Source organism: Lynx canadensis, chromosome B1, assembly GCF_007474595.2.
Source record: "Lynx canadensis isolate LIC74 chromosome B1, mLynCan4.pri.v2, whole genome shotgun sequence".
Lineage (NCBI taxonomy): Eukaryota > Metazoa > Chordata > Mammalia > Carnivora > Felidae > Lynx > Lynx canadensis.
This window is the reverse complement of record NC_044306.2, coordinates 70,708,807-70,734,868: the sequence shown is the minus strand read 5'-3', so window position 1 is coordinate 70,734,868 and position 26,062 is coordinate 70,708,807. Positions and strand designations below refer to the sequence as shown.

General features: G+C 35.1%; 1 protein-coding gene across 1 annotated transcript in view; it reads left to right on the top strand.

The window, feature by feature from the left end:
- GLRB (glycine receptor beta) overlaps positions 1 to 21,303 on the top strand; it is a 94,484-nt gene extending 73,181 nt beyond the window's left edge. Inside the window, exons 9-10 of the mRNA XM_030312852.1 lie at positions 6,837 to 7,135; positions 20,457 to 21,303. Coding sequence (XP_030168712.1) covers positions 6,837 to 7,135; positions 20,457 to 20,753 — 596 coding nt within the window. The 3' untranslated portion in view covers positions 20,754 to 21,303. The remainder of the gene's footprint in view (positions 1 to 6,836; positions 7,136 to 20,456) is intronic.
- The last annotated feature ends 4,759 nt before the right edge of the window (positions 21,304 to 26,062 follow it).

Below are 26,062 nucleotides of genomic sequence, written 5' to 3'. Positions count from 1 at the left end.
ATTGGCCCATGGATTCTGTTTGATTTCCAAATATTTACTTTTAATAAGTACCTGATAATGATTTTAATTTTATTTAAATGCTTTTTGATTTTGTCAGAGAATATGATTTCAAACTTTTTGTTTATTCAGACTTTTTTTTTTTTATGGCCTAGCCTAACATGTATCTCCTGGTAACCATACCACATTCCCTTGCAAAGTATATTTGTCACTGTTGGATGTAGTGTTCTGTAAATATCAAGTTGGTTGATAGTACTGTTGAAATCTTTTATGCCTTTTGTCTAGTTATTTTTACAGCTATTGTTGAGAGAGTTGTTAAAAATCTCCAACTATATAAAATTATGCTGTAGGTATTTAGAAGCTCTGTTACTAAACCTATACATATTTATAATTTTATCTAAAAGAGAAATAATATTACTTTAATGTACTACTTAATATATCATATTACTTTAATAAAAAGATATTCCATGCAAATGGAAACAAAAAGAAAGCTAGAGAAGCTATACTTATATAAACAAAATAGACTTTGAATACAGACTGTAATGAGACTAAGAAAGGCATTACACAATGATAAAGAGGTCAATCCAACAAGATGATATAATATTTACAAATATTTATGCACCCAACATAGAAGAACCTAAATTAATAAAGCAAATATTCCCAGACCTAAAGGAAGAAATAGACAGCAATCCATAATAGTAAGGGACTTTAATCCCCCCCCTCCATTTATACCAATGCATATAGATCACTCCAACAGAAAATCAATAAACATCGGTCTTAAATGGCACATTAGAGCATATGTATGTAACAGCTACTTACAGAATATTCAATCTAAGAGCAACAGAATACATATTCTTCTCAAGTGTACATAGAACAATTTTCAAGATAGATCATATGTTAGGCCACAAAACAAGTTTTAATAAATTTAAGAGGATTGAAATCACATCAAGCAGTTTTCCAAACCACAGCAACATGAAACTAGAAATTAATTACACTAAGAAAACTGGAAATTTTGCACGTTTCTGGAGATTAAACAACGTACACCTGCACAACCAGAGGATCAAAAATAGAAATCAAAAGAGAAATTAAAAAATACCTTGAGACAAATGAAAATGAAAATGTAACATACCAAAATTTATAGATGCAGCAAATGCAGTTTTAAGAGGGAAGTCTATAGTAATAAATGCCTACCTCAGGAAACAAGAGAAGTCTCATATAAACAACCTAACTTTATATCTGAAAGAACTAGGAAAAGAAGAACAAATGAAGTCCAAACTAAGCAGAAGGCAGGAAATAAAAATTATAGTAGGAAAAAATGGAGACTAAAAGGCAATAGAAAAGATCAATGAAACAAGAGCTGACTCTTTGAAAACATAAACAAAATTGACACACCCTTAATTAGACTCACCAAGAAAAAAAAAGAAAATTCAAATCAATAAAATAAGGAAAGAAAGAGGAGACATTACAACTAATATCAGGGGATACAGAGGATCCCAAGAGACTCCTAGGAATAATTATATACCAACAAATGGACAACTGAGGCAAAATGGATAAATCCCTAGAACTATACAACCTACCAAGCCTGAATCATGATGAAATAGCAAATTTGAACAGATAACAAAAATTACCAGTAAGGAGATTGAATCAGTAATCAGAAACCTCTCAACAAACAAAAGCTCCAGACCAGACACATCACTGGTGAATTCTACCAAACATTAAAGAAGAATTAATATCATTTTTTTCTCAAACTCTTCCAAACAATAGAAGAAGGAAGAACTCCTCTAAACATATTTTACAAGGTCAGCATTACTCTGATACCAAAATCAGACAAGAATACCACACACAAAAAAATAAAATTACAGGCCAATATCCCTGATCAATATACCTGCAGAAATCCTCAACCAAATATTAGCAGACCTGTTTCAAAAATACATTAAAAAGATCATACACAATGATCAAGTGGAATGTATTCCAGGGATGCAAGAATGGTTCAACATCTGTAAATCAATCAGTGTGATATACCACATTAACAAAATGAATGATAAAACTCCTATGATTATCTCAATAGATGCAGAAAAAGCATTTGATACATTTAACATCCACTTATAATAAAAATCTTGTAAGAAGGTGGATATAGAGAGAATGTACCTCAACATAATAAAAGCCATATGTGACAAGCCCACAGCCAACATTATACCCAACAGTACTCTAAGATCAGAAACAAGACAAGGATGGCCACTCTTGCTATTTTTACTTAACATAGTATTGGAAATACTAGTCAGAGTCATTAGGCAAGAAAAAGAAATAAAAATCATCCAAAATGGAAAGGAAGAAGTAAAACTGTCATTATTTGTAGATGACATATTATATTCAGAAAACTGTAAAGACTCTATCAAAATACTGCTAGAACTAACAAGTGAATTCAGTGAAGTTTCAAGATAGTCTGTTGTTTCTTTACACTAATTATGAACTATCAGAGAAATTAAGAAAGCAATCCTATTTACAATTGCATTAAAAGCATAAAATACTTAGGAATAAAGTTAACCAAGAATGTGAAAGAGCTATATGAAAACTGTAAGTCATTAATGAAGTAAATTGAAGACAGTGCAGATAAAGGAAAAATATATTCCATACCCATGGATTGGAAGATTAATATTGTTAAAACATCTATACTACTCCAAGCGATATGCAAATTCAGTGGAATCTCTATCAAGATTACAATAGTATTTTTCACAGAAATAGAATAATCCTAAAATTTTTGTGTAGACACTAAAGATCCCAAATCTTGAGAAAGCAAAGCAAAGGTGGAGGCAGTATTTCAAACTATACTACAAAGCTGTAGCAATTAGAACAGTGTGGTAAAAAAGAGACACATAGTTCAGTGAAACAATAGGGACCTCAGAAATAAACCCATATATATATATATATATATATATATATATATATATATATGTCAATTAATTTATGACAGGTGAGCCAAGAATGTATAATTGGAAAAGGGCAGTCTCTTCAATAGTGTTTGGAAAATTGGACAATCACCTGCCAAAGAATGAAACTGAACCATTATCTTATACCCTACACAAAAATTAACTCAAAGGGGATTAAAGACTTGAATATAAGACTTGAAACCATAAATCTGGAAAAAAACAGGTGATAAGCTCCTTGATACAGATCTTGATCAATCTTGATGATTTTAGCAAAAGCAAAAATAAACAAGTGGGACTATACCAAACTAAAAAACTTCTGCACAGCAAAGGAAACCATCAATAAAATGAAAAAATAATCTACTGAATTGAAGAAAGTAATTGCAAATCATATATCTGATAACAGGCTAATATTGAAAATATGCAAAGACTCATACGGCTCAAAAACAAAAAGAAAACAAAAAAAAGCAGAAAAACCAAAAATAAAAGTCCAGTTAAAAAACGGGCAGCAGACTTGAATAGGCAACATCTAATTGGTCAACAAACACATGAAAAGATGCTAAACATTCTCCCAATCTCATTTGAATTTACCTTTTCCATTGTTAACAAACGTGAAAGCTCCCTCTATGAATTTTAGGTACAGACTTTTGTCTGTAGCTCTTTCTCTGAGTATGGAAGTAATTATTGAAGCAACTTTTTGTAATACTCTTATGTAAATTATCATAACACTCCATTTCTCTGGTACATATAGTACTTGAATTGTTGCTAAAAGGGAATTTTTTTAAAAAGGGAGTTTTTTTAACACGTAACTTTGAGTTGAAGTGTAAAAAGATTAATAATTTAGGTTACAAGGCAGACGTCTAGCAGACCATGCATGCACACATTCTTTCTTATACTCTGGTCATCTAGAACAGTGTTCAGGGATTATAAGGACCTCTTACAGAAATGTCAAAAAGGTTTTTTTGGATTCTCATATGATATTAATAATAGCTTTCCTTTTCGTATCCTTAGAGTAAAATGTTATGAAATGATAACATGCTAATATAATTTAGTAGTACTTCTAAATTAATTTTCATCTTATTAATCACAATTCCCCATGTATGAATTTGATAGTTTATTGCAGTATGAGATAAAAATTATTTGTAATTTAGACAGGTATGTAAACACTTGCAGTTTACTCCTTGACCTCTACTGGTTCACGACATTTGTTATTATATTAGCATTATACTCTCTAGCTCCATCCTTCTTGCTGCAGATGGCAAGATTGGCATTGTTTTATGGCTGAGTAAAGTTACATTGTATGTATATGCACTTCATCTTTAACGATTCATCTATCGTTGGGCACTTGGTAGGCTTTCGTATCTTGGCTATTGTAAATAATGCTGCAATAAACGTAGGGATGCATATATCTTTTCAAATTAGAGTTTTCATTTTCTTTGGGTAGATGCCAAGTAGTGAAATTTCTTTTGATTGGTTTATAAATTATTAAAATTAAGACAAAATTTCACTATGCATTATTTAACAGTGAAGTAATTTTATTTGAAGACTATGTTAAGTGAATGGTATAATACTTGTCCAAAGAAATATTATTTGCTCAGATTTCTTATTTTAGGATTAAAAAAGCAAATGGATATTTTCTAATTTTAATATGATTTCCTGAAGAGAAGGCATACAGTTCACATTTTTCTCCATTTCTATTCTTTCATCTCTGAAATGATAAAAATCTTAATAGAATTGACCATCATGGTTTCTAACTTAATATCTGGAATTATAAATGCCTCCCTCCTCTCCCCAGAAAACCCTTAATGCCATATTCTTCCTTTAAAAGGACAGTCCCTTCTCTGTTTCTTTGGTCTCCTTTCTTTGACATTCCAGCATCTTTTCCTCACAAGGTTTTCTGCATTTTCAAAATGACCTCCATCTGAATAATATTGGCTAATCTTTTCTTTTACAACATTCTCAAGTGTATCATGCTCTTGTCATGGTCATCGGTTTTATGCTTCTTGGCCTTTCTCTGACCCACCTCAGTGTTTTCATACCAAAGTCATTTCTTTCCTACGTCTCCTCTTCCAATCTTTCATGAGTATTCTTCCAGTTATTCCATTCTTCAGAGCTTTGTCTCAATCTTTTCCTTCTTCCTTTAATCAGTAACCAAGTCTTTTAACATGTCTTGTCAAAATCCTTTTGCATCAGTTCTGTGCTTTGTTTCTGCAGCTACTATTTTTTTCCTTTCTTACTCTGTTGTATATATCCCTACCAGAATAATGTTACTCAGCATTCTTTTGGTAATGTCATTTCTCTTTCCCAAATTTAAAGTTTCTTCATATTTTCTACCAGGTATGGTAAATTCATTATAGGGCTTTCAGGACCCTTAAAATCTGCCATTATTCTCCATTTTCTCATGAAGTTTCTGATATATCAGGAAATTTTCAGGTATACTACTGAGTTTACAACAGTTTGATATATCTATCCTGTGTTATTGATGAAAGTGAAATGCTATGGAAACACAGAGAATGGTGTGTCAATATATTCTATTTCAAGGAATTAAGTAAGGTTGTTTTTGATTGCTAGATTGACATACAGCATTTGATTAAAAATAGAAAAATTGACTTGGAAATATGACTTGTTAAATTAATGCCCATAGGTATAACTAATTGCAGTTTCGGGCAACAAGTGATAAGATCTTGGTTTTTATGTTAGTTTCCACTTCCAGGTTAGAAACATTAAGACCTATATTAACTTTTAAGATGTAGTCTCTATTAATTAGTTCTTAGTTTTCCTCAGGACCAAGGGTAATTAATATAACTGTCAAGTCTTTACATTCTAAGTAATATTGTTTCTATCTGCAGAAGTTACTATATTTTGCTAGAAACCTTTCTTTCTAGTAGAGAATCTCGTAGCTCTTCAATACTCACAAAAAAGAGCCGAACAAACTTGACACCTCTCAGGAGACTTTAAAACAGTGCAACTGATGGAATATATTTTTCAGTGTTTTAACTGATTATTAATACTAATATAGTGCTTACCATACTTCCAAGGCGAGAGACAAGAACACCAAGTATATCTTTGTTAGGTTGATCTATTTGTTAATTCTCTGTGGTGGTCAAATCTAAGAATAAAAAGTGCATTTGGCCCCATAAAGTGCATAGCCTAGGCAAACCTGTTTTCTACATTACTTAATGTGAGCCTCCTTTGACATCATAGAAGACTTTTTCTGACACAGGGTGTCACTGGTAGTCAGTGGGAATGTGGCAAGTGCAAAGAAAAGGAGGGATATAAATTATTGCAATTTTCCTTTTGGATTTTACAATTATTTGGCTTAAATTGATATGTAACTAGTTAACCTTCCACAAATGGTTAATACAGATAGCAGAATATTACTCTTTCCTTGAAAAGCTGAAATCATTTGTTTCCCCTGAAATAATCAGGAATGCTCTATCTTTGTCTTTTCTATTAGATATTTTAAATTGTGAGCCTTATCAGAAAATTGCTTTATATGTTCTATTCTTGTTCAGACTTAGTTGTTCTTGGGGTAAAATGCAGTTCTGTGACCGTCTAAAATAAAGCTGAAAAGTGAAATAACTCTAACTAGAGAGCTTTGTGGCTTCCTCCGAGATACTACAAAATAGTTTCAGACATCTTTAATATTTAAACCAGATCTAAATTGTGTTTTTACATGTTGGCTTAAATTTCTATTTACTTTTAAATATTAAATATTTACAAACATCTCCAACTACATTAAATAATACTTGCATGAAAAGTATGTCAATATTATTTTTTTTCTACTCTTTGATCTTGAAAGAGATCTGATGAGCATTGGGAGTTAACTGCAGAGGGATATCATCAAAAAGTAATGTTTGCAGAACATTTCACAGGGGTAAGAAGCAACTTTAACTGCTATTTCTATTTCTGTAGGTATCTTCTCAGTACTCAGCTTGGCCTCCGAGTGCACAACCCTTGCTGCTGAACTTCCCAAAGTATCCTACGTGAAGGCCCTTGATGTGTGGCTCATTGCTTGTCTTCTCTTTGGGTTTGCTTCTCTGGTGGAGTATGCTGTCGTGCAGGTGATGTTGAATAACCCCAAACGAGTCGAAGCAGAGAAAGCCAGAATTGCAAAGGCTGAGCAGGCAGATGGAAAAGGTGGACATGTAAATGCTGCTAAAAAGAATACTGTGAATGGTACAGGGACTCCTGTTCACATTAGCACTTTGCAGGTAAGAATGACACTGGCGAAAGTATTTCCCCCATCCGCTCTGCAGTTCAGGAGAAAGGTACTTTTCTGTGGGTGTGAAGCTTTGATAGAATTGGTGCTCCCTCATTCTTCTCTCACAGATAAAAAGGAACTGAAACACATCGAACCTTTTTGTAAAAGAAATAAAAAATACTAAGGTCAAATACTAATTAATAAAAAGAAATCAACACCTTATCAACTTTCTAGAAGACTTTCCATGGAGTTTAATGAGATGTTTCTTCTTTGATGGGTACCATTGACTGTGGAGATATTGTCAAAGCTACAGACCCTCCTGTTCTTTCTCACCTGATAAGCCTCAAAGGCCAGAGGATTGCTGGAAGCACTGACCTTTTGCCCACTTGGTAGATTTAGGGTAGCCCATGCTCTTGATAAAACCCCCTTCCTTTCCCTATCAAGTTAGAGAGCTCCACACAGAATATGGCCGGCAGGCTCCTTACTTACGGGATGCCTGGCCCATGGGAAAACTATACCGTAGTCAGGGATCTGTCCAGCCCAGTGGTGAGTACTTGCAGCAGAATTGGACCTTGCCTTGTCACTTGATCATTGGTCTAAGAGTAATAGTCAGTGCCTTTAGATTCTGATAAATTCTGGATCAACAGGCTGTTTCATGAATTTAGGATAGGTTTCTACTTACCCCAAAGCTCCCCTGATTGATACCTTCTGTTTGGGATGACCAGTAAACCAGGAGGCTATTGCCATTGAGCTTATTAGCCTGGTACATTCCACAGGAGACTAATAGGTTCACACCATCTTACAACCTTGAAAATCTTGCCTTCTCTGCCTATATTTTGGCCCAATATTACTCTTTCAGTTTGTTATCTACCATCACACCCCTTACCTAGAATGTTAGACAAGTATGCCAGGTGCATATTTGTAGATATGAAAAGTAAACTATTTTTGTGGTGCTTCCTGAAGCTATATTTTTTAGAAAATTTTAATTTCTTGTAAAGTCATTAAACTCATTTTCTGGGGGCGCCTGGGTGGCGCAGTCGGTTGAGCGTCCGACTTCAACCAGGTCACGATCTCGCGGTCCGGGAGTTTGAGCCCCGCGTCAGGCTCTGGGCTGATGGCTCAGAGCCTGGAGCCTGTTTCCGATTCTGTGTCTCCCTCTCTCTCTGCCCCTCCCCTGTTCATGCTCTGTCTCTCTCTGTCCCAAAAATAAATAAACGTTGAAAAAAACTCATTTTCTGCATCTACAGCCAAGTCTTCGTAGTGTTAGTTGCTACCTTGTGGGAGGGTTTTTAAGGCCTTATGATTCTTTCATACCCTAACTCTCTTTATGATAAATAAAGCTAAACTGTTTGTTAATAAAGAACGATCATGACCTTAGAGAAGTCATATATTTGACATATCTTTTTCCATCCTTTTCCATCCAGCATGTCTAAATCATTATGTTTGAAGTAAGTTTCTGGTCGACAACATATATAGTTGATTTATGACTTTGAACCGCTCCACCACTCTCATGTTTTAATTGGTATGTTTAGATGATATGATTTAATCTAAGTAGTGATATGTTAGGGCTTCAGTCTATTGTTTTATGTTTTCTTTTCTGCTTATCCCATTTTTTATCTCCCTCTTTTCTGTTTCTTGCTTTCATGAAGGTTACTTAAACATTTTTGAGAATGACATTTTGTGAGTTTTCTATATTGTGTTTGAAAGTGTGTCTCTTTATCCATCTTGTTTAGTGATTGTCCTAGGTACTAATTATATGTACATAACTCATCAAAGTCTGCTGGTGTCATTATTTTACCAGTTTGTGTGATGTGTAAAAATATTACATCCTTTAATGTCACTTTAACTTTCTATTTATGATAGACTTGTAAATATTTCTGAGAATCTAATTAGAAAGCATTCTACTTTTTATTTCACCATCGAATATACTTTAGGAAACTGCACGGGAGAAGGAAAGCTTATTGCATTTATGCATATTTTTGCTCACCATGTTCTTTCTTTTACTCTGATATGTCTTTCATTGTTTACTTATAGAGAATTTCCTTTATTCAATATTTTGAGGAGCACTGCTGGTAACATATTCAGCTAGTTTTCCTTCATCTGAGAAAATCTTGATTTCCCCTTTATTTCTGAAGGATATTTTCACTGGGTATAAGATTCTAGGTTGACAATTCTTTTCTTTTAGCATGTAAAAAATATTGTGCCTCCTCCCTCCATCTGGCTTCCATGGCTCCTGATGAGAACTCCTCTTCATTCATATCGGTTTTCCCCTGAGGGTAAACTCATTTTTGTCTGGCTGCATTCAAGACTTCTTTTGGTCTTTATTATCCTTAAAGTCTGTGTTTTGGTGGGGATTTCTTTGGGTTTATCCTGTTTGGGATTTATTCAGCTTATTTAAAAATGTAGGCTTATGTTTCTTGTCAAATTTGCAGTTTTCGACTGTTATTTTTTTTTGAGTACCCTTTGCAGACCCACCTTCTTTCTCCCATCTTTCTGAGCCTCTGATGACGCAACTGTTAAATCCTTTGTTATAGTCCCACAGATCCCTGAGACTCTCTTCATTTTGTCTAGTCAATTTTTTTCTGTTTTGTTCAGATTGGATAATTTCTTTGGTTATATCTTTTAATTCACTGATTCTTTTTTTCTGCCCCTTCCATTTTTTCTGATGAGCTTATCCACTGAGATTTATATTTTGCTGAATGTATTTTTCAGTTACAAAATTTCCATTTGGACTTTCTTTTTGCTGAGATTTTGTATTTCTTTGCTCAGTCTTTCTATTTGTCAGTGCTTTCAAACAAATGTTCATAATACCTGATTGAAATATTTTTTTTTTTTTTATCATCCATGTTTTAGAACCTCTCTCAGATGATTCTAACACATTTTTCATTTCGGTGTTGTTATCTACAGACTCTGTTTTTTAAAAAATTCAGTTTGAGATCTTCTCCAGTTCTTCGTATGATGAATGGTTTTCTATTGAAACCTGGACATTTTCATAGTTTGTTATGGACTCTGAATCTTATTGAAACTTTCTGTGTTAGATGGCTTTCTCTGGCCCTGTCCTGCTGGGAGAAGGAAGGGTGCTGCTTCAGGACTTCAGTGGAAGTAGAAGTCCAGGGCTTGACACAGTATAGCTGGGGGCTCTTTATTGTTGCAGGGTGGGACTGCTAGTTTTTAATTACCCATGTGGTCTCCACTGATACACAGTGTGTGTGTGTGGGGGGGTGCCCTCATTACCACTTTGTGGTGATAAAATTCCTGCCCCTCAGCTAGGGCTCCTGTGACATCACCTCCAGTGTGGAAGAGGAGAAGCAGTCTGTTTCTGCTGGGTAGGGGTGGAAGTCCATGCTGCCTGCACAGTCTCCTCTGATGCAATGGGGGAAGGAGGGACTTGTTAGTGGTCTATGGAGATGGGAGTCCTCTCTCCTTAATGGGTCTTCTCTGATACCACTGCGGTGGGAGTGTTGGGCACCTTGTTACAGCCTCTAAAGGTGGAAGACTCAGCTCCCCACTCAACCTTTGCTGGCATGGGTGGGGATGGGGTCACCTTTTTGTGTGTGGTGTTTGACTGGACTAGAGAGAACATTGTCTAAAAGTTTTTTGTCTTGGGGCGCATGGATGGCTCAGTTGGTTGAGTGTCTGACTCTTGATTTCAGCTCAGGTCATGATCCCAGGGTCATGGAATCAAGCCCCACATTGGACTCTGTCCTGAGTGTGGAGCCTGCTTGAGATTCTCTCTCTCTACCTCTGCCCTTCTCCCTGGCATGCTCTCTCTCTAAAATTAAAAAAAATAAATAAAAATTAAAAAATAAAGTTTTTTGTCTTGCTAAGCTACTCTTTTCTTTGTCCTTTGGCTAGAGGAATTAGACTTTTATTGGAGATATTTTTATCTGTACCAATTTCATTTTGAATTTCAGCTCCTTCAGCTTCAAATCTGGGATATATGAGGCAAAAAGGACACTCACACCATGTTGTTCCATGTGTCTGAAGGTCCACAACTGGAGAATGGTTGTTTCTCCACTGTTCACAGTCTTCTTAGGTTTGTTTTATATAACGTCCAGTATATGCCTACTACATCTTCCTGGGAGCAGAGTTCCCCAATACTCTTTTCAAGTCTCCCAGCATCCTCACTGAACCTGTAGCCTGGCTGCCACACCCTAGTGATTAGACACGTCACTGAGCTACTCTTAACACTTCAGTTATGTGACAGCTGCTCTACCTATTGGACTGTTCCAGACTTACTGCATTCCTGCACCAGGAACACACCTTTTCAGAGAAATATTGGTTCTTTCCCCCAGTATTTTACTTTACTTTCTGTTATGACCCAAACCACCAAATAGTACCTTGGAAGAGCTCATGGCTGGTTAAGGGTGCTTCAGAACATAAAAAAAAAAACAAAAAAATGAAAAACAAAAAAACTGGTATTTGAAGCATGCTAGCTCCTTGTGAGGAACTTTGCTTTTCCTTCTAAACATACTTATTTCTCCATTCCAGAAATGGAAGGAGGAATACTTGAGCCCCCTTTTTTATATGGACATGTCACCATATGGACTCCTTAAATATGTGGCCCTAGCTATCAGTCCCCCAATTTATATCTCCTAGTCTTTTACCACTTTCTCATTTTTCCTACCTCCTAATCCCCCTACCCACTAACTTGAACTCTGGTTAAGTGATCTAGAGAATAAAACAAAGACGTTCTATGGAATGGGTGCTTGATTTTCAGTAGTGCCACAATCAGTTCCATTTTATGGCATGTTACGGGGCCTGGATAATTGCAGAAATTATCTAGTAATAGGGAACACCAATGTGCAAGGAATTTGGAATCTTAATATATTCGATGCAGTGGGATTGATACAAGAGATTCATTGGAAGCAGATTTTCAGAGTACTATAGAACATATCAAAATTATTTGTGAAAATAGATACAAAGGATAAATAGGATCTAGAACATTAGACTGAATTATTTATTTTTTATCAAAGAATAATTGCTACACAATATTGAATTAGTTTCATATGTACAACATAATGATTTGATACTTATATACACTAGGAAATGTTCAGTACAGTAAGGTTTGTCACCATCTCTCACCTTACAAAATTGTTACAAAATTATTGACTTTATTCCCTATGCTGCAATTTACCTGTTGCGTCTCACTTATTTTTATATATAGAAGATTGTATCTTTTAATTCCTTGTACCTATTTCATCCATCCTCCTGCCCCCCTCCTCTCAACAACCATCAGTTTTTTCTCTGTATCTATGAGTCTGTTTGTTTTGTTTTGTTTGCTTGTTTGTTTTGCTTTTAACTCCAAATATAAGTGAAATCATACAGTATTTACCTTTTACTGACTTATTTCACTTAGCATAATACTCTCTAGGTCCCCCATGTGGTCACAAATGACAAGTTTTCATTCTTTCTTGTGGTTGAGTAATACTCCATTGTATGTATTTACCACATCTTCTTTATCCAATCATCTATCAGTGGACACCTAGGTGCTTCTATACCTTGGCTATTGTAAATAATGCTGCAGTAAACATTGGGGTACATATGTCTTTTTGAATTAGTGTTTTCATTTTCTTCAGATAAATACCCAGGAGCAGAATTGCAGGATCAAATGGTGGCTCTCTTTTTAATTTTTTTCGGGAACCTCCACACTACTTTCCAGTTTACATTTCCACCCATAGTGCACAAGGATTGCCTTCTGTGTACATCCTCACCAACACTTGTTACTTATTATCTTTTTGATAGTAGACATTCTGACTGATGTTGTATGATAACTCATTGTGGTTTTGATTTGAATTTTCCTGATTGTTAGTGATGCGGAGCATCTTTTCATGTGCCTGCTGATTATCTGCATATATTCTTTGGAAAAGTATCTATTCAGGTTGTCTTCCCAGTTTTTAACTGGATTGTTTTATTTTGTTTTTGATATTGAGTTATATGAGTTCTAATGTGAATGTTAGCACATTTGATATTGTCCCAAAGATCTCTTAAATTATCCTATGTTTTAAAATCCTTTTTTTCTTTTCATTGTTCAGTTTGGGTTATTTTCACTATCTTGTCCTCTAGATTGCTGATCTATTATTATATATCATATAATGTGCTGTTTATTCCCTCTGATGTATTTATAATTTCTGTTATTGCATTCTTCAGCTCTGGTTGGTACCTTCTTATATTTTCCAGCTTTGTTAAAATTCTCACTGTGTTCATCCTTTCTTCTCCTGAGTTTGATAGGCATTTTTATAACCATTACTATGAACTCTTTATCAAGTAGATTGCTTTGCTGCATTCATTTAGTTCTTTTTCTGATGTTTGTCTTGTTCTTTTATTTTGAACATATTCCTCTGTCTCTTCATTTGCCTGACTTTCTCTATATGTATTGGGTAGTTCAGCTCCTTTTCCTGGTCTTGAAGGAGTAGCTTTATGTAGAAGTTGTCCTGTGGGGCCCAGAAGGGCAATTCCCCCTGGTCTCCAGAACAAGGTTGCTCCAGGAATGTCCCCTGTGTAGTCTGTGTGCACTCTCCTGTTGTGGTGGGGAAATGACTGCTGTGGGTACATGATAGGTGGGAGTGGCCCTGGACCAGCTGGCTGCGATGCCCGGCTGTCATTGTGCAGATGCACTGGTGGGTAGGGTTATTATGCTGTTGGCTGTAAGGCCTAGACAAGGCCCAGGCTTGTTTGACACTCTTGGTGGATCATGCCCTCTGACATTAGCAGTCTAGAGGGAAAATCCAAAATGGTGCTCCCCAGTGCCAAAATCAGTATGGCAGAACAAGATAGTAAAAATGGCTGCCTCCAGTGTCTCAGTTCCTGGGGAGAGAGAGGCCCAGCTTTCTCCTGCCTCTCTAGTGGGTGCATTAGTAAGGAGGCCTCCTTCACCTATAGATACGCACTTTTTGATCGTGTTTCTTGCACTGCTTTCCATGTCAAGTGAGCCAGCACATGAGCTTTTTAAAAGTGGGTTATTCTGTCACTATAGTTTCATAGTTTTCCTGGATATATTCCTTGTAAGTTTCCAGAGTTGGGTATTTTGGGGGTTCCTCTCTCCTGTGCAGAATCTAAGGGGTAATGTGCCTTACATGGAGTTCCAATCTTTCACTCCTCAGGGTAAATAAACTTCTGTATCTTTGAGATCCCTCCGATCCATGGAGTGCTGCACCTCGGGTGTGTTTTTTTCCTTAGCAAGACAGTGTCTCTGCCTCTTCTACCCATTTTGTTGTTCCTTGTTGCAGAGGCTCTGTTCATCCAGCTTCTCAATCCCCTTCATTGCACTGCTTTCCATGTCACGTGAGTCAGCACCTGAGCTTCTCAATCCAGTTTCTCAATCCCCTTCAGAGGGAATTATTCCATATGCAGTTATGGATTTGTTATGTCCATGGGAGGGGTGAGTTCAGGATATTCTATGCCATCTTGAACTCTCCCCCAGAATTATATTATTTAAATTTTAGTCTTCAGGCATTAAAATAATTTCCCAATGAAGAAAACTTCATCATATTTAAGAACTTCTGTATTTCAATTCTCTATGTTTGGGTTGCCAATAGAAACGCACGTGTCTTAATTCTGAACCTGCTACATTCTGCTACAGAAGTCATAGAGTGATGCTTAGGGAGTTTAAAAGTTGGCCAGAAATTTTTATCTCCAGAAATAAATGTAAATTACTCTCATTGCTTACAGGCCATATGCAATTTATTTTTTTAAAAAATTTAATGTTTATTTATATAAGAGAGAGAGAGAGAGAGAGAGAGAGTGCAAGTTGGGGACAGGGACAGAGAGAGAGGGAGACAGGATCTGAAGCAGGCTCCAGGCTCTGAGCTGTCAGCACAGAGCCCAATGCAGGGCTTGAACCCATGAACCGTGAGATCATGACCTGAGCCTAAGTTGGATGCTTAACCAACTGAGCCACCCAGGCGCCCCCAAATGCAATTTCTAAAATGAACATTGGACCTATGTAGTATTTGTACCCTGAGAAAGATTTCAGAACATGAATGCAACCGAAAATAGCTTAGCTTTAATATATATGTGTGTGTGTGTGTGTGTGTGTGTGTGTGTGTGTGTGTGTGTGTGTGTAAAACTTAGAGCAAATGTGTAAGCTTGATAAATTCAGTAAGATTGTTACACATTGACACATAAAAGTATGTGAAAAAAGAAAAAATTGTTTCTTTTTTCATTGATGGTTTTCCTGTGAAAAATATAGTTTTTGGTTTCAAAATGCATCTGTTCCAGTGTATTTTGCTTTCAAATCACAAACTTTTGCTAAGTAATTTCAATGAAATTGTCAGCAAAACCCAACTTTGGCTGCTTGCCGCTGGAAAGGTAATACTCAAAAGACAGGTGCTGGCCGGAAAGGAAAGATTCCTTTATTTAGGAATCTGGCAACCTAGGGAGACAGCGGATTGGTGTCCAAGGACCATCTCCGAGGTTCCAGGTTAAGGAGCAGGGTTTTTAAAGGGGAATTCAGGGTAGGAGATGATATATATGTTGATGAAAAGGGCAGGGAAACTTATGACTATTCATGAGGAAAGGTGGAATACACATATTGAGCAAACATACATGCAGCATACATCCCATGTTCACTTTGGGGTGGGGACTTAACACCAGAGGAGGAAAAATTCAGCTCCTGGCGTCAGTCAGGAGGTTATTTTACGCCAAGGACAAGGGGCTATGGGCATGTTCCAAGAGCTGGCATAAATTGGAATGGGGTCTTAGGCTCATTATCTGTTAAGGAATGCAGGGCTTTGCTTGTTCATAGGCTGGAACTATATCAGTTGACCTTGAGTTCAAGCCTCTGTAGAAACAGCTAGTGGATTTGTTAGTGGGGTCTGAAAAGACACAATAGCTGATTAGGGAGAAACAATTCTCTAAAAAACAACCTTTAAACTTTCTGCTGGTTTCAGTCTCATTAACACTGTGGGGCATGGTTTCAAAATGATATGTCATTTATTTTTAGACAGCATAGGAATAGTAATTGGAAGCACGGTGAAATTTGGATTATAGGAAATTTTTGATGCTGATATTTAAAATAATACTGTCCTTGCTAAGAAAAGGGAAGATATAAAAAAATGTAAGAGCAATGATAGTTTAATCTAGCTTTTAACGTGTTTTTATAATTTTTAGCTGCATACATAAATCTGTCATCATACATACATAATTTTCCAGGTAAATTTAGGACTTCCTCAACCATTACAATATTTTGTTTACTAATTTGTTTGTTCACTCGCACATTTCTTTCTTTTAATTCAGCAAAAACAGTGAGGACCTACTGTTGTTAATACCACCCTATTCTCAATGCCTAGTGTGTGCCGTGTACCATTCACAAGAAAGTTGTGAATGAAAGACAAAAATAGTATCCTTGGGGCGCCTGGATGGCGCAGTCGGTTAAGCGTCCGACTTCAGCCAGGTCACGATCTCGCGGTCCGTGAGTTCGAGCCCTGCGTCGGGCTCTGGGCTAATGGCTCAGAGCCTGGAGCCTGTTTCCGATTCTGTGTCTCCCTCTCTGTCTGCCCCTCCCCCGTTCATGCTCTGTCTCTCTCTGTCCCAAAAATAAATAAACGTTGAAAAAAAAAAAATAGTATCCTTGCTTTTGGATTTGATTGAATTAAAAATAAAATCTACTGTTCATGCTTCAATGGTATAGTTGTTTCCTATGGTAATGTTAAATTTTTAAAAATAAGGAATGACTTAAATTTAGTAAAATATATAGAGATTATTCCCTTCTGAATGTATTTTTATCACCACAAAATCATGCGTAAGTCTTCTGGTCAAGGAATATTGCATAAGGTTATTTGCCTTTAAATGTGTGACTCAAACTGAAAAGGACAACAAAGAAAATCTTACGGTTTCAGTTTGAAACATTAGTAAGTTATTCTCTGCATCATTTTTTTTTTATTCCTGACAGTTTCATTATCATTTTTGCTACCTCATTTTTGCTACCAGTGATTTTCAAAAGTGACAAGTTTATATGATGAAATTAAGACACATTTATCTGAGAAAAATTGAGAAATTTTAGATTGGAGATTAATATAACTAAGATCACTTTTAATAATGTGTTATGTAGGGTTAGTATCTCATTTATAAGGAGTTTATTGAATCTCTCTTCATGTGATATTATAATTGCTTAAAACATTTTAATAAATACTTTTGTACTTTTATGTACATATTAGATATGATAATTATGTGTGGAGAGTATTAACTAAATAAAAAGTTATGTTTGTATAAAATCTCTGATGAATGGAAAAAGGGGAGAGCAGCCAACTTGTTAATGAATCATGACTTATTTAAGGAATCTGAGGACTTCTTATTTCTTTCTCAGTTGTGTCACATAATTAAAAAATATTTCTGTAGAAGAGGTTCTCTCCATCAGTACACACACACACACACACACACACACACACCCCTACTCTTTTCAAATAGAAGAATCTTCAACTATGTTTCTAAAAGAGGTTTTAATAAATAAAATGATTGAAGATTTAGTATAACCAAATTGAAGCCCTTTGGAGTACTTTTCTATTTTATTATTTTAACATTGAAGAAATTATTCTTCTCTTACTGACATGTTTACTATATTTAAATAAACTCTCTGAATAAATATAACATCCTGTGTCACATTTTGAATAAACTGTGTAGGTAAAATTTTAAAATTATTAAAATTGCTAGCAGAATCTAAGAATATGTTTATGTAAATAAAACAGATTAGAAAATGTGAAGCATTTATGTGTGACTTAGGTTACAATATCATATAAATTTGATTACTTGTTTAGTTATTTATAGATACTAAAACTATACTTACAGCTATGTAGGTGTGTATAAAATATGACTTAAAGTAAATGTATTTCTCATGTAAATATGCATCTCTTTCTTTGTGAAAAAGTAAAAATCACCGAGAAGAAACATGCTTCTTAAGTCTATTGGCAGAAGCCCGAATACTCCTTTGTTTTGATAAGTGGATTCTAAAGCACAATTAGTGAATCTAAAACTTTAGATTTCTTAGAGAATTCTAAAGGGAGAAAGACTGGGATATCTACAGAGTCCCAGATTTTGCAGATTACTCTGAGAGTCTGAGGATAGTGCACAGATTTGATATGTAGAGCCTGTTCTCAACCTCTGTTCCAGTGAAGGTAGTCATTTTACTCTTTACAAAAGTTCACTGGTACATACTGAGACCGACTCCTCAGATAGCACTGGAAAATGTGAGCTTTAAATGTGGGCTTCCTTCTGGCACACTTACGTGGAAGGTGTGTGAATGTGAATATGATGAGTCTGTGTATGTGCGTGAGTCTGTCACGGTGGTGGAGCTTAAATGACAGACTGCTGAAAATGGTCTTTTGAAATTTCCAATTGGGAAACTTAAGTGGAAGGTCTAAAGGTAAATTTTATATATATAAAGTCTATTTTCTATCATATATAATCATTATATTCATAATTCATAATATTCACATATATAATACTCATGTATAGTCAAATATTTATAATAGTCAAGTATATATATTCATGAATTTTATATATATATATATATATATATATGATTTCCCAAAGTCCTATTTAAATAATTTAGATTTTAGTTGCTACCTTTGCTGTCTTTCTCATTCACCAGCCCCTCTTTTTTGCCAGATATTGTCATAGACATAGTGCACAAATTGGTATGGACTAGACACTAGACCTGTGGTTGCTCCGTCAAAACCAGATACCTCATCAAGACACAATTACTCTTCTAAGCTCAGCTGAGATCTCACAATTGGCAAATTGTAACGGCACATTAGAAAAGCGGTGGGGATCCTGTTTCTTAAGGTTGGCTGCTGGTAGCTAAAACAAAGTCCCATCAAAGCAGGATGGAAATGTGTTTCCATTTGGGCTATTTAATAACAAACATTCTCTAAATATGTTAATATATTGGCACTCCATATATTTTCTTTCTTGTGTATTTTTGTATAATTATGCTTATATAAACGTATTTTTTAAAAATTCTTACTCAATGGGATTGTACAAATATCTATGTGGTATAAAGTATATAATGATCAAGCTAACACTTGCATACCAGCTGAAAAAATAACATTACCAATACATGTTCATAATTGGAAAAAAAATGGAAATAACCTACATATATAATGACAGGAGATGCATAAACACATTTTGGCTTTTCCACTCAGTGTATCTTAATTATGTGTGCTATCCACCTCTAGACACTGCCATCTGGCTCTGGCCCAGAAAATATGTCTCAGTATTTGTTCAGATAAAGGATAAGGTCCTGCTACCTGAAGTACTTCTAGGAAATAATGTGTTTTACCTCTTAGAGTAAGCATAACTTTTACCCAGCCATAACTTAGGGTAAGTAGAATCCATATGTATTATACTAATAAGGCAAAAACTATAGTATACTGACAGTATATATAATGACATAGTTTCCTTTTTCAGTCAAATCAGTAAATATAGATAATGGAGATCCCAAAGGTGAAGCATAGAACTCAGGAGTAAGAACAGTAGGAAATTAAGCAGTAGAGTCAAAAGCTGGCCCTTCTGTGGCCTTTTGTAATATCAGGGCTATCCTAGATACTGGGGTTAGCCTACACCTCTGTTTTTTCTAAGAGCATTTCTGATTGCTAGAGTTCAGTGTAAAATAATTGTTCTGTATGTTATGGGGAATGAATTCAGATTTAATAATTCAGAGACCATCAACTGAATAATCTCTATGGCTTATGATCTGGCTGAAATACACACAATTTCTTTAGATTCTCTGAGTGTGGTTGGCTCTTCAAATTTAGTCAACAAATTAGGAGTGGATGCCTTTCACCAGTAAATCTTTGGTTCATGGTAATTGTGACCATCTTTTAGATCTTGTTTGTGAGTGTGGTTTGGAGACAGAGTCTGTCTCATTGAGGAGATAAATGCCTCAGTCATTTATAAACCACCGTCTTTGGAAATAGAATCCATGGGGAAGTCAAAGGTTAGAAATACCAGAAGATTTCCGTAATCCACATATTGTGGTAATGTGGTCTGTGTTATGGTTAAATATTGGATTTTTATTCATTGGTATTTCAGCTGAGAACTCTCACAAGCCTGGGAGCGCCTGAGATAAATGTTGGTTTGCGCTTTGATCCTTTGACATAAAATAACCTGTCAAAAGTTTATTCCATGACATAAGCCTTGTTATATGGGCAACATTTTCAAGCCCTAAATGTTCAGGTAACCCGATGGTCTAATCAGTTGCTATTAAATTGTTTTGCCAAACAGAGATAATAGTCAACTGATTAGACCATCAGATTTTTTAAATGTCCTTTTGAAGAGATGTTTTATGAATAGAAAAAAATTAAATATACCCTGTCCTTAATTTTTATTCTCAGGTTGGAGAGACAAGATGCAAAAAGGTTTGCACCTCTAAGTCTGACCTGAGGTCTAATGACTTCAGCATTGTTGGAAGCTTACCAAGAGATTTTGAATTATCCAATTATGACTGCTATGGAAAACCTATTGAAGTCAACAATGGGCTTGGGAAATCTCAGGCAAAGAACAACAAGAAGCCACCCCCTGCCAAACCTGTTATTCCAACAGCAGCTAAGAGAATTGATCTTTACGCAAGAGCATTGTTTCCTTTCTGCTTCTTGTTCTTCAATGTTATATATTGGTCTATATATTTATGATAAATCTTTTTCATTTGTGTAAAATAAAATCCCATGTCATTGTGACCAACCTCATTCATAAATGCCAGTCTGAAAAATTTTGCATTTTCATAGCAATATATTGCATTTTGGATGCCATGTGATTGTAATAAAAATGTGGCACCTAACTTTCGAATGGCAGCATGATCTTGTTACGTCTGTGCTCTACTGATGATGTATATATGTATAGCAAACATATTGCTTTAGGAATAAATGAAGGATAAGCATACTCCATACAATAAAATCTAAACCGTTCTCTTCGGTTAGTGTAAATTGCAAATATTTCACATAATTCTGATAATAAAATGATGTGCACGCTGGATCCTGTTATGATGACCACTCTAATGTATGTAGTATTTCAAATTTCCTTCCTTGTAACTTTCAGAGAAAGCCATCTTATTCTTGTATAATTTTAGATGGTACTATCACAGATTAAGCAAAAATTATATTACATATTGTTTAAACTTTGTAAGTAGAAATATATTAACTATAATTATGTGGGCTCTGTGGAGAAATAAAGTTCAAAAAGTTACTAGTTTGTAAAATCAGCTCATTTTAAAGTGTGTCTGTGTTGTCAAAATGCCAGGTTATGAAACACGGTAAGCATTTTTGAAACAAAGGGACATCTGGATTTACATAAATTCATACTGAATTCTGGCTTCTGATAAAAATAAAGGATAGATACATTGATTAAATGTTTCTGACAAAAGAAATTCTATTTAATCCATCTTAAAGCCTAAATATATTTTCATGGATTTCATTTTGTTGATATAGAATATACAAAATCATTGTGCCTTAAAGAGTCATAAATATTTTAAATTGGAATATAATAATGGATATATGATTCCACATAATTTTTAAGAAACCAAGAGGAAAATACCCTATTATTAGAAGTAACGAGTTTGAAAAAAAAAAAATCTTTGAAGGATTTTAGCTTCTTTATTTTATTAAAATGCTTACATATTTTAAAGTAAAACTAAATTTTTTAAATTCATTTCTTTTTTATTTGAATAATTTCGGATTTGTGATAAAACGCTTAAAGATTAAGTATATAATGTGTCTTTGTCTATGTTAGGCCTTCTAGTTGTATTTTTGTTCTTGCTACAAGTCTAGATTACTTAGATTTATTTACTTTGATCTTCAGTTTGAAAGTAGGCAATTTCTGGTCTATAAGTGTCCTATATCCTAGTGGTATCCACCCAATGTACCTTTTTATTTCTCCATAGTTGAAATTGGAATTATCAGTAATTCATATAACACAAACATAAGACCAAATAAGTATATTTACATTATTTGGAGAGTTCTGTCGCAGATGAGAGTTTATATGGTTAATTCGACAATAAAGTGTGTTTAAATATTGTTTATGCAAATTGCTATGTGTCATTCAATGCTATTTTATTAAAGACTTTAACTTTTAAAAATTTTCACCGATTACCAAATTTTTAAAAAAATAAGATGTAATCTAATCCTCTGTAGAACTTCAGCACCCCCTAGTTGCAAAAGCTCAGCCATCTGAATAGTTTTAAAAATGCCACAAGTAACCCTACTGATGGACTTCAATATCCTGCAAGGACCCAAGACAGTAACATTTTAATGGAACCATGCTAGGAAGAAAATGCCTTGAGTAAGACTTAAACCATTTACAACTTTTATTTATAAAAATGGCATTTGCTTATAATACATTTTTTATATTTCTGCAAATTTCACTCATATTCAGAAGTTTGATTTAGATATAGAGTTTTAAGTGGGAAATGTACCAAATGGAAGACAGGTTTCATTATACAAGAATTTATTTATTGAAAATAATGTGAATGAATTCCTTTCTGTAATATTTTAGCCTCCTAAGATCAATTTTAATACCAAACTAAATACATAGCCATCTAAGGATTAAGTGTGTATATAGAACTTCAAGTGGAACATTAGACAGTGATCATAACAATGAAGTCCAATTAGTGTCCACTTAACAGTTGTTCTATAATTATTATCTCAAGGACTTAGTTGCTTAACCCCAGGGTAGTTCTGGTCTGTGTCTTTAAATATTATGTGTTTCTAGGAGACTTGCAGTGTATTTACCTGTATCTCAGTATCTCAGATCCAGTGTCTCCAAAATAAAAATTATCTTGTCCTCACAATCAGTAGGTTCTCTTATTCCCTATTCCTGTTAAAGCCGTCCCTGTTGCAGTCAGCCATATTAAATCTTCTTTCCTTCTCTCACTCTACACCCGTTCAAGTACCGACGCATATAGATTCTCCCTCTCACACCTGCCACTTCCCCCTCTCTGTTTCTGCTGACACAACCCTAATTCACTTGCCCTTTCCCATTCCTTATCAGACTGTTACAGCAGACTCGCTCCGCTAGAACTTAGCTTATTATTATTATTATTTTCATCAGGTAGGCTTCACACCCAATGTGGGGCTTGAACTCACAATCCTGAGCTCAAGAGTCACATGCTCCACTGACTGAGCCATCCAGGCACCTCAAATCAGCTTATTTTTGAACTGTGTGATACTCATTTTTTTTTAATTACCCAAGTAAGATATGAATACCTTGATGTATTAGAAACCAAGATGTATTTCGAGTAAGCACTCAAAGTTGCTGTCATGGCAGCTGCTCTCCAAGCTCTTTTCTCTTTTCCCCAGAGGTCACCACCTTAGGCATCTGCCTTAGGCATTTACAACTCTATCCATTTTTTTAAATCGAATTTTTAATTAAAAAAATTTTTTAACATTTATTTATTTTTGAGAGAGACACAGAGACAAAGCATGAGTGGGCGAGGGGCAGAAAGAGAGGGAGACACAGAATCCAAAGCAGGCTCCAGGCCCTGAGCTGTCAGCACAGAACCTAATGTGGGCCTTGAATCCATGAACCCCAAGATCATGACCTGAGCCAAAGTTGGACCCTTAAATGACTGAGCCACCCAGGCACCCTTATCCAGTTGTGTTTTTTTAAATGTTCATTTATTTATTTTTGAGAGAGAGAGAGCACAAGTCAAGGAGGGATACAGAGAGAGAGGGAGACACAGATTCCAAAGCAGGCTCCAGACTCTGAACTGTCAGCCCAGAGCCTGATGTGGGGTTCAAACCCATGAACCGTGAGATCATGACCGGAGCCAATGTTGGGCACTTAACCGACTAAGCCACCCAGGTGCCCCCCCATCCAATTTTTAAATATGAAAGATAATTTAATGTAATGAGATTTAACATAAAGGGGATTTTACCATATGTTTGGTTTTGCAATTAGCTTATTTTTTGTTTAATATGTCTTGGAGATCTTTCTTTGTGAGGACATATTGGACATTCATAGGTCTATCTTCTGTCTCCTATTATTTTATAGCATGAATATGCCTGAAGGTAGCTTCCTCTTAAACAGAAATTTGTGCACATATGAGTATTCTTCCATGAGACAAATGCCAGAAGTGAAGTTACTGAGTTGAAAGATGTATACATTTTAGATTTGGGGAGTTCTCCCAGATTTCCCTCCTAAAAGCTACAAATGTAGCTTTTCATCATGATAAACTCTCACAACCTAGTCATCTCTTAACCTGTTTTATGTCATTGGCATATTACTTTTATAGCTCTTTTGAAATTGTTTCAGACTTTTAGAAAGTTTGCAAAAATATTCCAAAGAATTCCTGTGTACCATTTATCCAGTTTCCTCAAATGTGAATATTTTATCATATTTGCTTTATTCCCCACTACTGTGTGTGTATGCATGTGTGCGTGTGTGTGTGTAAGTGTGCGTGTGTGAGTGCGTGTGTGTGTCCTTGAGACATTTTTTTTTCTGAAACATTGAAAATAAAGTTGCATAAAGATATGATGATGTCCCTTTACCTCTACAAACTTCAGTGTACGTTTCCTAAACAAGAACTTGGTACCACCATAATGCCAAGTATCCATATCAAGAAATTAACATTAATAAAATGCTATATTCTAGAGACTTTATTCCAATTTGCCAATTGCTCCACTGTTTTCGGAGGGGGTGTTCAAGATCCAATCCAGTTTCATATATTTCACTTAATTATCATGACGTTAAGTTCTGTAAAATAAAACTGTGATCGTGGCATTCTGGTCAAACATCTCAAGTGCCTTGTGTTGCCCAATGAGCTAAGTAAAAAAAATCCTCTTTCTGACATGAGATTCTCTCCTGTTAAATGTTTAATTTATCCCTGAAGCTGTTTCTCATACTACTCCTCTGCTCACATTTTGAAGTCCAACCAAATTGATTTTGACCTTTATGTTTCATTTAGTAGTGATTGGAGTGTTAAGTTCAGCCAGGTACCTTGCCTTACAGGAAAGTGGTTTATGTTTCACTATTTCTTTTACGTGTGCCAGCCTTGGATGTCATGTCTTTAAATACTCCTTTTAACTGATGTGTTTTCACTCAACATTGTCTTTTAGTCACATGGTTACATCTCTATTGAAAAATAAAGTTAAAATATTTCCCATTACATACACAATGTTTAACTCAAGCTGCTCTAAAAACAACTCAATTTATCATCTATTACACTGAAAACTTCAGCTTACGCAAATAGTTGAATATAAAATTTTAAAGTACCAAGCCTAGGGGTGCCTGGGTGGCTCAGTCAGTTAAGAGTCTGACTTCGACTCAGGTCAAGATCTCACAGTTTGTGATTTCAAACCTCGCATTGGGCTCTGTGCTGACAGCTCAGAGCCTGGAACCTGCTTCAATTCTGTGTCTCCCTCTCTCTGCCTCTCCCCTTCTTGCACTCTCTCTTTCTCTCTCTCAAAAATAAATAAATATTAAAAATACAATACCAAGCCTGTGATAAATGGTTAGAAATATTTTTGATAACTTTTACTCAATGCTTTCTTGTTAGAATATTACCTTGCTTTAGAATAGCAGATTTATTCCAATTATATTTTCAAATTAAATGCATATGTTTATATAACATTAATAATTTAGCATTAACTCACCCTCACTTTTTAACTAAATAGACTTTCTTGTGATTCATATTAATGGATAATATGAATGTTATATTCAAGGTTGGTTATACTCAGTGTGTGTATACACATATATACAGACATTTAATATTTTATATTTAATATGTTTTATATTTTCTCTACATATATACCCATATATTGTTATATATGCATATATATTATTTTATTTTGTCCTTACTCAGCAAGAACAATGAAATTTTGGAATTTCTATATTCTAAACAATAAATACCATTTACATTTCCACAAGTACTTTAAGATTTCTCACATCTCACATATCATACCCCAGACAATTCTTTCTAAACCCTCTTTAGCCTAGAATACTGAAAAAA